Raw genomic sequence first — 14,108 nt, 5'->3', positions numbered from 1 at the left:
GTGCTCAGCGGGGAGCCTGCTTCTCTCTCTGTCTCTGCCTGCCACTCTGTCTGCCTGTGCTCACTCTCACTCTAAAAAAAAAAAAAAAAAAAAAAAAAAACTCTTAAAAAAAATCATTGGTACGGGGGCGCCTGGGTGGCTCAGTGGTTTAAGCCGCTGCCTTCAGCTCAGGTCATGATCTCAGGGTCCTGGGATCGAGTCCCACGTCGGGCTCTCTGCACTGAAGGGAGCCTGCTTCCCTCTCACTCTCTCTGCCTGCCTCTCTGCCTACTTGTGATCTCTCTCTGTCAAAATTAATAAATAAAATCTTTAAAAAAAAAAAAAAAGAAATTGTGGTACATATACACAAATAATATCCAGCCATAAAAAGAAAAGAAAGAATAATATCCAGCCATAAAAAAGCCATTTTTGACAGTGGGGGTGATCTCAGATGACGCTATGCCAAGTGAAATAAGCCAGACATAGAAAGACAGATATTTAATGGCATCACTTATATGTGGAGTCTGAGAAAGTCGAACTTAGAGAAACCGTAGAATGGTAGCTGCCAGGGACTTCAGGATTAAGGAAATGGGGAGATGTTGGTCAAAGCGTACAAATACTCAGTTATAAGGTGAATAAATTCAAGACATCTAATGTACAGCACAATAAGGACACTAAAAATGATGTGTACTTGGAATTTGGTGAGGGAGTAGAATGGGTCTTGAGTGTTCTCACTACACACACAAGTATTACTACTTGTAATACTACTTGATATGAAGGGGAAGGAGTAGGTTGATCGCGGTAATTCTTATGCAAGGATTAGCTACATTAAAACACCACGCTGTACGCCTTAAATATATACAGGTTTTTATTTGTCAATCATACCTCAGTAAAGCTGGAAAAAACAAAAATAAAAAAGAAGGTGCCTGGGTGGCTCATTCGGTCAAGCATCTGCCTTTAGCTCCTGGGATTGAGCCCCACATTGGGGCTCCACGCTCAGGGAGGGATCTGCTTCTCTCTCCGTGTGCCCCTCCCCCTTCAGGGTGCTTCTCCTCTCTCTCCTCTCTCACTCTCTGAAAACAAAATCTTTAATAAAAAAGGAAAAAGAGAGGAGCCTAGAACTGAGATGTGAATTAAACAGATGGGTAAGCATCAGACTAACAGTGGTTGTGTTCAAGGTGGGGATGAAGCTACAAGAGACTGGGCGTTTCCTGCATTTTGGTCTTGTTAAGAAAGACAGTTACTTGAATTGGAAAAAAGTTATTTGAGAGGGACCCAAAGAGACAAAGTTTTTCTTGACTCAGCATTCTCATGGCCAGAAATCCTGATCGACTCCGTGTACGGTGTGTAGGGTTGGAACTGCCTGCTTGTGCTGACTGAGAGCTGTGAGGTTGCTGGGTGTTGTCATGTTGCCTTCTGACATGAGGTCACCATCTCCCCTGCCCCTCTTCCTGGTCTGTTCCCACTGCACACAAGAGTCTCGACCACTCCACTTTCCACTGTATGCAGATTTTTGGCCCTTTTAATCTTTACCGTCTGTGGTCAAGAAAGAACAACACTTTAGTTTGCATTTCTCTGAGTACTAGTGAAGCTTATCTTTTTCATACACTTATTTGCCATTTGTATTTCTCTTTGTGAACTACTCATTCATATCCTTGGCTGAATTTTTCTTGGGTGATTTTTTATATTGATTTGGCCTTTTTTATATTATGGGTATTAAGTCTTTGATGTTCCCATATATGGCACTTCCTTCTTCCTACCTTCCTCATTTTGGAAATCATTATTCACATAGAAACCCAGGCATCGTCCTTGATGTCTCCACGTCCCCAAGCCCTGAGAAACAGTCTGTTGGGAACAACGATGTGTGGAACCACAAAAGACCAAGTCGTATCTGGAATTTGCACTCTTCTAATGTGGCCACCACTGCCACCATATTCCGTGCCTCCATCGTGCCCTCACTGGGACTTCTGAAGCCCATGTCTGTAGACAGTGAAGTCCCCTGGCCCCTGTCATGGCCTCCACTCTGGCTGTCCCGTTACCTTGCTCTGGCAAACGTGGCAGTCCCTTCATGTAGCTGTTGCTCCTGTACCTTCGTGATTCTCATTCCTGCATCCAGACTGTTCTAGCAATAGGGAGAACTACCTAATGAGCTATCCCAGGCCTTAGTGGTGTAAAACATACAGCTAGTGTGCTCACAGGCCTGGCCTGGCTTGTCTCTGCTCCGTTGTGGCTGGGTCCCAGCTGGGAGACATGATGTCATACGAAGTCCCTAGTCATTCACATTCTAGCTTACGCTGCCTCTTGGCCAAGGGTGTCAGTTTCTCTCCACAGGAGCCTCTCCGCTAGTCCCTGGGGACAGTTTGGGCTGCTTCCCAGCATGGTAGCTGGATACCCGAGAGCTAAAGACCCAGGCAGAGGCCATGTCACCTTTTGTAAACTAGCCTCACAGGCCATTCATCAGCTCTGCTACCCAGTTCTGCTCATCGAGGCAGCTAAAAAGGCCTGTCCAGATGAAGGTGACATGAAGAGTACTTTCCTCTTGACAGGGGAAGGGGAAGCTCCACAAGAGCGTAGGGGACTAGATGTATTTCTGTGGCCATTTTGACAAAATACTCAAGCTTTAAATCTCCTGTCGTCCAACCCACTACCCACCCTGCCGTTGTCCTCCAGATTCTTCAAGAGTTTGGCTCCTGGCTCCCTGGCACTCTTCCCACCATGAGTCTTGTAGTAACTTCTGGCGATTTCGGTGGCCCGTAGACCATCTTCCCTGAGAACAAGGCCTTGACCTGCCATCCCAGCAGTGAGGCCTTCCACCTTGGCCACCATTCCCAGTAGCTCAGCCACTTGGTGACTTCAGTTTCAGACACACTCCAGCCACCCAGATCACTGTGTCCAGAGCCACGTGTTCCTTTGGTCAGATCAGAACCCCCCAGTCCATTGGTCCAACTGCCCTTCACTGGGCCTCACACCCCTTCTTGTCCTCACTTAACTTTCTCTTCTATGGTCAGCGATCAAAGCGACTTTCTTGTATATACTCTCGACTGCTTTACCTTTCTCATTTTACTGTGTTTATTGGATTAAATCCAATCCTCTGCATTTGGGATGTGGCTAGAGAAAGACCCACAGTCATGCTTACAAGTCCTACCTTAAATTTATGCTCCTTGACCTCAGTGAACTCTTAGTCCTGTCCAGAGGTCATTGTCTATTCTTTGCTGCTTTTCAGGTCCTGCACTCCCCCTCTATCCCTAGCCGTCCAGAACTTCCTCTTTATCCAGTCACAGCTGACAGCTTTGCTTTCTGTCCGTTCCTTTAGCCACATTTGTTCTCCCCCAAGCATCTGTGCACCATCTAGATTCATAACCAGATACCATGAGAAGTGGACAAATCCTTAATAACAGAGGTAATATCTGTCTTTTCACCTACTCGTGGACAAAGTGACCGTGCTCGTAGCCTGGGCCAGGTGCTCCTGTCCTCAGCTGCTGCTCATCGCTCGGTGTCACTGCTGTGAAACGCCGCCCCTCGCTGGTGAGCGTCATCAGTTCCCCCACCTCACAGAACCTTCTCCAGGAATCAGGTCACTGCCTGCTTTGCTTTCTAGAAAAATGATTTTGAGTCCAGAAACCTATAGTCAGCCAAGTTAAAATTCTACCATAAGAGGAAAAATGAACACATTTTCAGGAATCAGAAAATGTTGACTTCCAGATCTTTACAACAGAAAATGGGTATGCTGTAGCAAAATGAGCACGTCACCTAAAACAACTACATGGGCTATGAGAAACAGTGTTGAACTAAGAAATTAGTAAAATGCCTTTATTGCTAAACAGTTATTAACTGTAAGAAAAACAAATATGCGAAAGCAATTGACTGAAATCCCAGATCAGCAAGGAGAACGTGATGAGTGTTTCTGGGGAATAAGACAAAAAGAAAAGTAACGACAAACTAAATTTCTTATCTTGCTTTAGAGAGCGGATAGAATTGTAACAAATCTTGATGTTTTCAGAAAAATAGAAGTTCACGTGTGTGTAAAATGTAGGGATATGTGCTGGAAGAAGGTGCTGGATGGATGAATGGATGATAGATACATGAGCGTCCGTCAGACCCATTATGTACCTGGTGTCGTGAATCAGAATGATAAGGAAAATGCAAGGAAAAATAGTCCCGATGACAGGGAGTATTAATTAACATGTAGCTGCCAGAAATGAACAGATCATATAGACCAGCAATAGTGACATGCCTTTGAACAACGCTTTAACAAGCTTATTCTGATGGAAATATACAGAGCAGCGTATGCCCTTTTGCTTATGTTATTTTCCACAAATGGACAGTTCAGAGATCTAACCATGTGTTAGACTCCAAAGTAAATCTCAGGCAGTTTAGTGAAAAGTAGAAACCACACATGCTATATTTTCTGTATACAAAAAAATAACTAGAAATCAACAACAGAAAAATAAAAAGCAAAGATCTTTCCACTTGGACATGAATCTACTATTCTAAATATTTATCGAGGAAGTCAGAATCACTTTCAGAAAGCATAGTAACAGCACTGCATTAAAACATTAGTGGGAGGACTGTCATGTCGGGGAAGAGAGGGCATAGGAATCACCAGGAATCTGTCTCTCCACCTAGACAACAATTGTATTGCCAGAAACTGCTTGAAGGAGCTGTTTTGGAACAGTGTGGAGACTGAAGACTTGGAGCTTCCAGTGGATAGCTTGGCTGGCAAGTTGTGCTTAATTCCCATCATTTCTGGCTGCCCATTCTCCAGCCCCATGGCAGACATTCCTGGGGCACCTTGCCGGAGCCAGAGTAAACAATGAGGACCTTGTCCAAGCATCAGTCTCTTGTGTAATGGCTGCTGTTTTTGGTTGCTGAGATGCAGGCATAGAGGCTGGCCACCGTCGTTTCAGACTTCACTGGCTGAAGTGGCTTTCATAGCATTGAATGGGGCAATGCATGTTAGTGGGCACCCCCCCCCCAACTTCTTGCTCGAGTGGGAGCCATATACTTAAGAATCAGCATATTCAAAAACAGCTGCCCATGCAGGGATATTTCAAAAGCCACCATGTGCAACAAGGAAAAAGTGGAGGTCAGAGACGATGTGAGAGGACCTTAGGCTTTCCTCTCAGGCTGGTCTCCAGCAGACACAAAACAACAAACAGCAAGCACGAGGCGATGGGAGGAGTGTGATTTCCAGAGGTAGAACAGAATGATTCAATTTTTATGACGTCCAGTTTGCAACAACAACAGAATCACAAGGCATACAAAGAAGTATGTAAGCATGGCCCGCTCCAAGGGACAAAATAAATGGACAGAAACTGTCCCTGAAGAAGCCCAGATGTCATATTTAATAGATAAGACTTAAAGATTTCCAAAGAACTATAAGAAGACATGGACAAAGGAAAACAAAGAACAAACTGAAAACACAAAAAGATATAAAGAAATAAAGATTACAGGAAGAACCAAGAAGGTATCTGGAGCTGGGCAGTGTAGTGACTGAAACGAAATATTCTCTAGAAGGGTTCAGAAGCACATTTGAGCAGCAGAGAAAGAATCTGTGAACTTGAAGATGGGGCAATTGAAATTTTTAAACCCGAGAAACAAAAAATGGTGAATGAAGAAAGGTGAACAGAGGTTGAGGGGACTCGTATGGTACCAGCAAGCAATTGTATGATATGCATTGTGGGAGTCAGAATGAGAAGAGGTTAAAAAGAATATTCGAAGGAATAATGGTTGAAAACTTGCCAAATTTGATGAAAGACATGAACCTACAAATCCAGGAAGCTCAACAAACTAATTAGAATTAATCCTCGCCAAAGTGCATCATAATCAAACTGTTAAGGGCCAGAGACAAAGAGAAAATCTTGAAAGCAGCAAGAGAAGTGACTCATTAGATACACGAGATTGTCAATAATCTTATCACCAGTTTCTCATCCAAAACCTCAGAGGCCAGAAGGCAGTGGGTTGATATACTCAAGGTGCAGAAAGAAAAAAACTGCACCAGAAATACAGTACCTGGCCAAACCGCCCTTCAGACATGAGGGAGACGGTTTGCAGATCACTTAGAGTCAGTGCTGCAGGCCTGTACCTTGCTCCCGTGACTTCGCTGCTGTCTGCCCAGCTTGGCCCCACAATGCTGGTGGACCTCAACAAGTGGTCCAGGTCTTTGAGCCTGCAGGAAATGGGCCAGCGGCCACAGCATCTGCAGGATACACTGGGGTGGGGATCAGCGAGCTGGGCAGAGTGCTGATGGCCAGGCCACCCAGGTTACGAACTGGCCCACCCCTGTTGCATGGGATGGCCTTGATCCAGGTAAACACTACACCTTGGTCATGACAGATCCAGATGCTCCCTGCAGGAAGGACCCCAAATACAGGGAATGGCACCATTTCCTGGTGGTCAGCATGAAGGGCGGTGCCATCAGCAGTGATGGTTCTCTCCAATTCCATTGGCTCTGAGCCCTGCAAGGGCACAGGCCTTCACCACTCCGTCTGGTTGGTTTACGAGCAGGATGGGCCACTGATGTTTGACAAGTCCATTCTCAGCAACTGATCGGAGACCGCCATGGCAAATTCAAAGTGGGGTCTTTCACAAAAAGTTCCAACTCTGGTCCCCGGTGGCTGACATGTGTTATGAGGCTGAGTGGGGTGACTGTGAGCAGCTCTATGAGCAGCTGTCTGGGAAGGAGGGGAGTGTTAGGGAAGAGTCCCAGAGGTCTCAAGCAGCGCTCTCAAGTTCACTAATACATGTAGTCACAGGGGAGGCCTGAGCACTGAGATTAGGGTGATTCTTCCTTATGCCTGTCTTTTATAACCCTGGATGGTCACACCCCAATTTATGTTTTGATCTAATTTGAACTCCATTTGGGGGGATATTCTGATATTAGGATGTGGTCATCCAATCGTTAACAGAGAAATAGCAACCCAGAATTTAAAGAAGAAAAATTTCAGGTAAAAAGACCTGGTCTACCGTAATAGAGCAGAGCACCAAAGAGTCTTTAAGAATGGTCATAAATAAATAAATCAATAGGATTCATTGCCTCTGCCTTTGTGAACCTGAGTCCTGAACTGTGGATAATGGCACTTCCGCACCATGTGTTCACGGATGTGTCTCTCACCGTCGAGACTGGCAAGTCCACCACCCCACAGTGTGATACTTCTCAGACTGGGTACTGGTGGGGCTCCTCTAAAGAGCAGGACTGCAAGAAGCAGGAGGTTAAGGCCAGGCCATCTAGATGAGCTGAGGGGCTGGGTGAGAGGTTGTCAGAAATCCTGAAGTCTGTGCCTCGCTACACTGGTCCCTCTTCATCTGGTAAGAAAAGCCAGTCTGGAGGAGTTGTGGAATGTTGTGTGAATTTTGCTGTTTGCTTATAGTTGAATAAAAATAAAAGCATGTGGATGAAAAAAAATAAGAGGGAAATAAGGACATTCCCTGATGAGTGTAAGCTGAGATGAAGGAGGTCATTAGCACAAGACTTGCCGTGCAAGGAGCGCTGAAGGGAGACGTTTAGGATGGAATGAAGGGACCCTGGGCCAAACTCCAAAGCCTCGTGAAGACAAAACAAGGTAAACGCATGGGCAGTTACACAGCCAGTATTGCAGTTCTGGTTTACTATGACACCTTTTATTTCCTACGTGATTTGAAAGACAAACACATAAAAATTCAATTAACAATATATGTTACTGGGCATACAGTGTATAGAAATGTGGATTGTGACTTAAGTCACACGGTAGTGTGGAGCTGTATCAGAGCAGAGTTTTGTTTTTTTTAATTTTTTTAAAATTCAATTTAATTAACATGTGCTGTGTTTTTAGCTTCAGGGGTAGAGTTCGGTGATTCATTAGTTGCAGACAACGCCCAGTGCCTTCCTCCCGCCCCCGGCATCACCCAGTCACCCCTCCCCCACCCACCTCCGCTCCAGCAACCCTCAGTTTGTTTCCTAGAGTTAAGAGTCTCTTATGGTTTGCCTCCTTTGTTTTACTTTTTCCTCCCTTCCCCTGTGTTCATCTGCTTTGTGTCTTAAATTCCACATAAAAGTGAAATCATATGGTATTTGTCTTTCTCTGATTGACTTATTTCCCTCAGGATAATACCCTCTAGTTCCATCCATATCCTTGCAAATGGCAAGAGTTCATTCTTGTTGGTGGCTGAGTAATATTCCATTATACACATTACAAGTGCTTTCTTCATCCATGTATGTCGATGGACATCTTGGCTCTATATTTGGGCTGTTGTGGACATTTCTGCTACAAACACTGGGGGGCATGTGCCCCTTCAGATCACTGTGCTTGTGTCCTTTGGATAAATACCCAGTAGTGCAGTTACTGGGTCATAGGGCAGCTCTGTTTTTACCCTTGGGAGGAACCTCCGAGCAGAGTGTATGCTTTTGAAGTTACTGGTTAAATTCAACTTAGACTGTTACAACTTTAAGGTGTTAGATGTAATCCCCACAGTAAACACAAAGATAATAGCTGTAGAATATATACACAGACAAGGAAAAGAGAAGAGAATTAAAATGTGTCTGTAAAAAACAAACAGAATCCACCAAAAAATAGTTAAAACACTGAAGAAGGCAGTAATGGAGGACATGAAAGACCAAAAGCTCCAGAGCACATAGAAAACATGCAAAGTAGCAGAAGTCCCTACTTACCAGTAATTACTTTAAATTTAAACTTATTAAAGTCTCCAGCCAAAAGGGATTGACAGAACAGATTTTTTTAAAAATCTGACATGTGCTCTGTGTGACAGATTCATTTATACCCACAGACACATGTAGGTTGAACATGAAGGGTGAGCAGTGTGTCTGATGGACTGCTGAGAGTCATGGTCTTGAAGATGCTCACTGGACTGCAGAGAAGAGCGGACGAACTCAGAACCTCAACAAACAGGAAATATGGAAATCAGAGTTGAAGAATACTATAACTGAAATGAAAACCTACTAGAGGAACCAGCTGTAGGTCGGAAGATGCAGGAGAACAAATCAGCAATCTGGAAGACAAGGTGATAGAAAGCACCTAAGCTGAACAGGAAGAAAAAGGAGTTTGTTAAAACAGGGTTTTAGGGGGAAGGGGGTGGGGGATGGGGGATGGGTGAACCTGGTGGTGGGTACGAAGGAGGGCACGGACTGCATGGGGCACTGGGTGTGGTGTGTACACAGTGAATCCTGGAACGTGGCGTCCGAAACAAATGCTGTGTTGTATGGTGACTCACAGAAAACAACACACACACAAATAAGGATGGGTCAAGGGATCTCTTAGACAACATCAAGCAAACAAACATTTACATTATAGGCGTCCCAGAAGGAAAGGAGAGTGGGAAAGGGGCAGAAAATTATGTGAAGGAATAACTGAAAACTTCCCTAGACGTTCTCCCGTCTGCACGGGAGAGTGCAGAGCAAGTAAAGTGTCAAAGTCAAAGATAAGATACAGAGTTTTAAAAGCAGCAAGAGAAGCACCTAGTTGCATACTAGGGAAACCCTGTACGACTGTCAGCTGATTTTTTAGCAGAAACTTTGCAGGCAGGACAGGAGTGGCAGGATCTGTTCAAGGTGCTGAAAGGAAAACTGCAGCCAGAAATGCCATGTCCAGCTGGCCGCCGCCCAGAGTTGAAGAAGAGTTTCCCAGATGGAGGTTTAAGGAGTCCGTCACACTAAACTGGCCTTTCAAGAAATACTGAAGGGACTTCTTTGGAAGAGAGACAGCCGTAATGAGACGTCAGAAGATGAGGAAAGGAAAGGGGACTCAGGAAGCGATGTGAAACTTGACAGCATGCACAGAAAGTGTGAAGGAGTTGAAAACGTTCTTTCAGAATGTGCTTGACTTCACGTCACTGCCAACGTGACGCAGATGACAGTGAACTGCGGATGCTGTGTGTGAGCTTGTGACACAAACCGAAAAGGTACAATAGGTACGCAAGAAATAAAGATAGAAAAAAGAGTAACGGTAAAGAAAGTCGTCAGTCACGAGGAAAGAGAGCAAGAGAAGGACCAGAGAGCACCTACAAAGACAACCTGAGAACATGTCCATGCACATAAATGTAAATGGTCTGAGTACTCCCATTAAAAGACACAAAATAATGGAATGAATAAAATGGATAAAATGAGACCCATCTGTATGCTGCCGACAGGAGGCTCCCTTCCGATCTAAAGACACTCGCAGACTGGAAGTGGAGAGACGGGTGAAGATTCCCATGAGAATGGAAGTTGGGGTAGCAATTCTTGGAAGAAATTGACTTTACAATAACAACCGTAACAAGAAACGAAGGAAGGACGTTACGTGATGATAAAGGGACCACCCAGCAGGAGGATACGATGAGTGCAGATGTGTGCAGCCAGCATTGGCACGTCCAGACACACAAAGCAAATACTAACTCATGAGGAGAGAAGCTGACAATAACGCAAGCATGTAGGGGTCTTAACACTCCGCTTACCTCATGGATAGATCGTCTAGGCCAAAAAACAGTAAGGAAACATTTCTTTGAATGATACATTAGACCAGATGGACTTAACAGATAAATACAGAACATTTCATCCCCAAACAGCAAAATACACATTCTTTTCAGTGCACATGGAACGTTCTCCAGGATAGATCACGTTACGCTATAAAACAAGTCTCAATAAATTTAAAAAGATAAAACTTTAATTTAATGTAAAAGCTTAAAAATCATGTCAAGCATCCTTTCTGCCCACAGCGGTATGAAAGTAGCTCTCACTCACAGGAAGAAAAACACAAATGCGTGGCGGTTAAACAACCAGTGGGTCAGAGTCCCCACCCAGCGGGCAGTGGGGAGCGCCCCCCAAGCCAGCCCCGCCCCCAGCAGCCTTCCCACCTGCACGGCACCTGGCCACCCAGCCGGCGCCGACACGAAGCTGGTTCCTATCTCTCAGATCTGGAACTTTCCTCCGGTGATTTCTCTCTGAGGTACTCCTCCCTTTCTCTCTGCTGTTCCTTGTCTCGGAGGTTGGGCACCGTATTCGAGGTCTGTCATTGCCTCTGTCTTCTCTCCTGGTATCTTTTTTTGGGAGATCCCAGCAACTTTGTCTCCCATCCTTTCTGGTCTTTAATTCTGCTGTTTCTAAATTCCGGAATTCTAATTCTTTTTTTTTGTTTGTTTGTTTGTTTAATGCCGACTCTTCATTTTGTAACTGCAGCATTTTTTTGCACCCAAGGACATTAATGGCGGCAGTCGTTCTATTTTGTTTTTCTTGTTCCTTCACAGACTCTTCTTCCGGGTTTCTCTGCGTTCGCTTTGGCCCTCGTTTTAGATCTTTTTCTCACGTTCTGGTAGTTCTTGAGGCACATTGTGTTGAAGAGTCGGGCATTGAAAAGGCCACTGGAAGCCTGTGCCCGGGTGGGACGTCCAGCCACGGACCCTTATCCTTGGGGATCGCTGCGCTTTGACTCCCGGTCTGAGGGCGACTCTGCCACTCTTCCTGGAGACACCAAGGCAATGACATGGTTAAGAAACTCCAGGGAACCCCTGAGCGGCCACTTGAAACTGGGGTGAGGGCAGCAGTGCGTAAGGGCCGTGGGATGACCCTCAGGGCTCTGACTTGCGTCAGGCTCGGATTTCAGCGCCATTAACTCGGGTAGGAAACGCGAGGGAGGAGAGCTTCCGGGTGCGCTGTGACAGCACCAGGGCTGGCTGTGGACTGGCTTCCGGCTCTGTGGCCCTCGGTGTGCGTGGCCTCGGACGGCACACCTGAGGGTGATGTCACCCCACTCCCACGTCAGTGAGAGGGTGCGTGTGCTCACGTGCGCCACCGTGCAGACCCGCAGTGACCACACGCTCCGTGGCTTCCGCGGCGCTGGGCACTTGTTGTCAGAGGAGTCGGGGCAGGAGCTGGCAGGGCTGGAGTCCGTCAGCACAGACCCCGGGCCCCAGCATCTTCCACCATCTATGCAGAGGCCGCTCGAGGGTCCAGAGCGGCTGGTGAGCTGGGGCCCTGCGTCCTGGGGAGGGGCCTTCAGAGGGAAGGCAGTGGCGACTTCCAGAGTCGCCACGGCGGGGATGATCCCAGAATATGGAGGAGGCCGGCCCTCGGGGCCACACGAGTCAGCACGTAGGAAGCACGCGGTGGTGCCAGGACACGCTGCCACCACGAGCTGGGAGGTCACAGTGGCCAGTGTTCCTCCTTCAGTGAGGGTGTGCCCTCGGCTCACTCTGGAGTCAGGCAGGCTGCACAGGCGTGGAACTTCGTCTCCTCTCCCAGACTCTCAATAAGGCCCGCACACGCCAGCCGCCCCGGCCAGGCCTGCCCTCAGCAGGATGCGGGACCCGGGCCCTCCTCCCCATGTGCCGGCTGCCAGCATGCGCTTGGCACAGAGGCTCACGCGGTCCCTTGTGTTGCAGGTGGCCCAACTGAGGCCCGCCCGCTGGAACAGGACAGACCCTCGCCGTCCAAGGAGTCGTTTCAGGGCGTGGACTTTGATCACAGGCCTTTCGTGTTGCGATGCTCCTCTGTGCCACAAGCTTGCTGCTAGAACAAGGAAAGAAGACCCGCTTCTTTGCTCCTGCGCCGCATTTGGGCCTGGCGTTGGAGTTCTACAGCTGGGAAAGCCTCAGGCAGCCGACCGCCTGCGGCCGGGTGTCCTGTGGGCTCCGCGCCAGCGTCTTCACGCCAGGGTTCTGCCGAGTTCAGCCGTTGCCCAGTGTAAGTCTGCATACACCCTTGAAAAAGACGTGGCCGCCCCTGTGCCGGTCTGCTGCTGTTGCTCCGAAGCCACGTACAGGCCGCACGTGTAGCATCCCCCTGCTCCGAGCACTCCTTAGTGCCGCTTTCCTTCCAAGATGTCTTGTCCATAAAGTGAGACGTGGTGATGAAACAAGTGGTGGTGTTCCCGCAGTCCCCAGCAGCTCCCGGGGGTGCTGGTCAGCCCGGTGCTCGGGAGGAGCAGGTCCATACGGGGCGGGCCGGTCGCAGTCCTCTTCCCGGGAGCTGCTCCGTCCACGGCCACAGGAGGGACAGATGCTGGGTGAAGGGTGGCGGGCAGAGGCCCTCCCCATCGCTGTCACCCTTGGTCCCCATGACTGGAGCCCTGAGCACGCACCCCTTCCTTGAGCTTGCAGGGCGTCTGCTGTGGCTGAGCCCCGGGTGGCGTCCGGTGTGCTCTCCCAACACGCCACGGGCCGACTGTCGGGCGTCTTCTAAGAGGGACTCGATTTCCACAGGAACACGGCGCTAGCCATGAATTTGTGTAGCCGGAATGACTGTATTACGTAGTTGAAAAGAGAAGAAAGCGTGGCGGCCAGTGGCCATGGTGAGAGCTCAGGTGTGTGGATTTAAGAAGTCCAGAGCTGGGGTGCCTGGGTGGCTCAGTGGGTTAAGCCGCTGCCTTCGGCTCAGGTCATGATCCCAGAGTCCTGGGATCGAGCCCCGCATCGGGCTCTCTGCTCAGCGGGCAGCCTGCTTCCTCCTCTCTCTCTGCCTGCCTCTCTGCCTGCTTGTGATCTCTGTCTGTCAAATAAATAAACAAAATATTAAAAAAAAAAAAAAAGTCCAGAGCTCGTGGGGTTTGCAACGCTCAACGCCCAAAGGGCTGGCCACGGTCACTTCCCCATCCTTTGTACTTTGTTTGGTCTCAAGCTCTTGGGGCACCTGCCACAACTTAGGAAGAAAAATAAGTCAGCAGCATCAGCATTTCCTGACTGTCACAAAACAAAACAGGGAGAAAACGCTTATGTTGTGTGTATGTGGTGAGCTCTGCGTGTGCGGTGTTGGAGCCCAGCTGTGGGCACACGCATGTTGTTCGTGTTCACTCGCGCACAGCCTCAGCAGGAGCTGGGCTTGCCGGCTGCTGGAGGAGAGGTCTCGCCGCCCACCCGCACCCCATCCTCGGGAAGCTGCAGCTCTGGTGGGGAGGGGGACCCCGGCCTGTTCCCCTCCGGGAAGCCAGGGGCCTTGGGACACCATCTGAGTCCACGCGTTGGCCTCCCTGCTCCATTGCGACTGGGACACGGGCCTTCTCCTTGTGGCGGCTGGAGAGCCTTCGGGAAGAGCTTTAGCATCTCGGCCTTGACCCTGAAATGTGGCTGAACCGTAATGAAACCAGCCGACAGCTTCAAACCTTGTAGTTCTCTTTTCCCTCGTTTTCCCGTAACGTGCCCCAGGGCGCAGCTCTGTGACTCGTCAG

General features: G+C 48.2%; 1 protein-coding gene and 1 pseudogene across 9 annotated transcripts in view; both read left to right on the top strand.

Moving 5' to 3' along the window:
- FAM120B (family with sequence similarity 120B) overlaps window positions 1-13,410 on the top strand; it is an 85,325-nt gene extending 71,915 nt beyond the window's left edge. For 4 of the 9 annotated variants that reach the window (XM_046005264.1, XM_046005261.1, XM_046005260.1 and 1 more), the window contains one exon: window positions 7,791-7,954. In XM_046005264.1, coding sequence (XP_045861220.1) covers window positions 7,791-7,812 — 22 coding nt within the window. In that variant the 3' untranslated portion in view covers window positions 7,813-7,954. Of the gene's footprint in view, window positions 1-7,790; window positions 7,958-12,327 lie in introns of those variants that run through there. The other 5 variants (XM_046005269.1, XM_046005268.1, XR_006818339.1 and 2 more) reach the window with 4 other exon arrangements.
- On the top strand, window positions 1,002-7,777 carry LOC123941730 (annotated as a pseudogene).
- Window positions 13,411-14,108: the final 698 nt, after the last annotated feature.

The sequence above is a fragment of the Meles meles genome, chromosome 5 (genome assembly GCF_922984935.1).
Source record: "Meles meles chromosome 5, mMelMel3.1 paternal haplotype, whole genome shotgun sequence".
NCBI classification, from domain to species: domain Eukaryota; kingdom Metazoa; phylum Chordata; class Mammalia; order Carnivora; family Mustelidae; genus Meles; species Meles meles.
The sequence above is the reverse complement of the archived record's forward strand: the minus strand, read 5'-3'. Positions and strand labels throughout refer to the sequence as shown.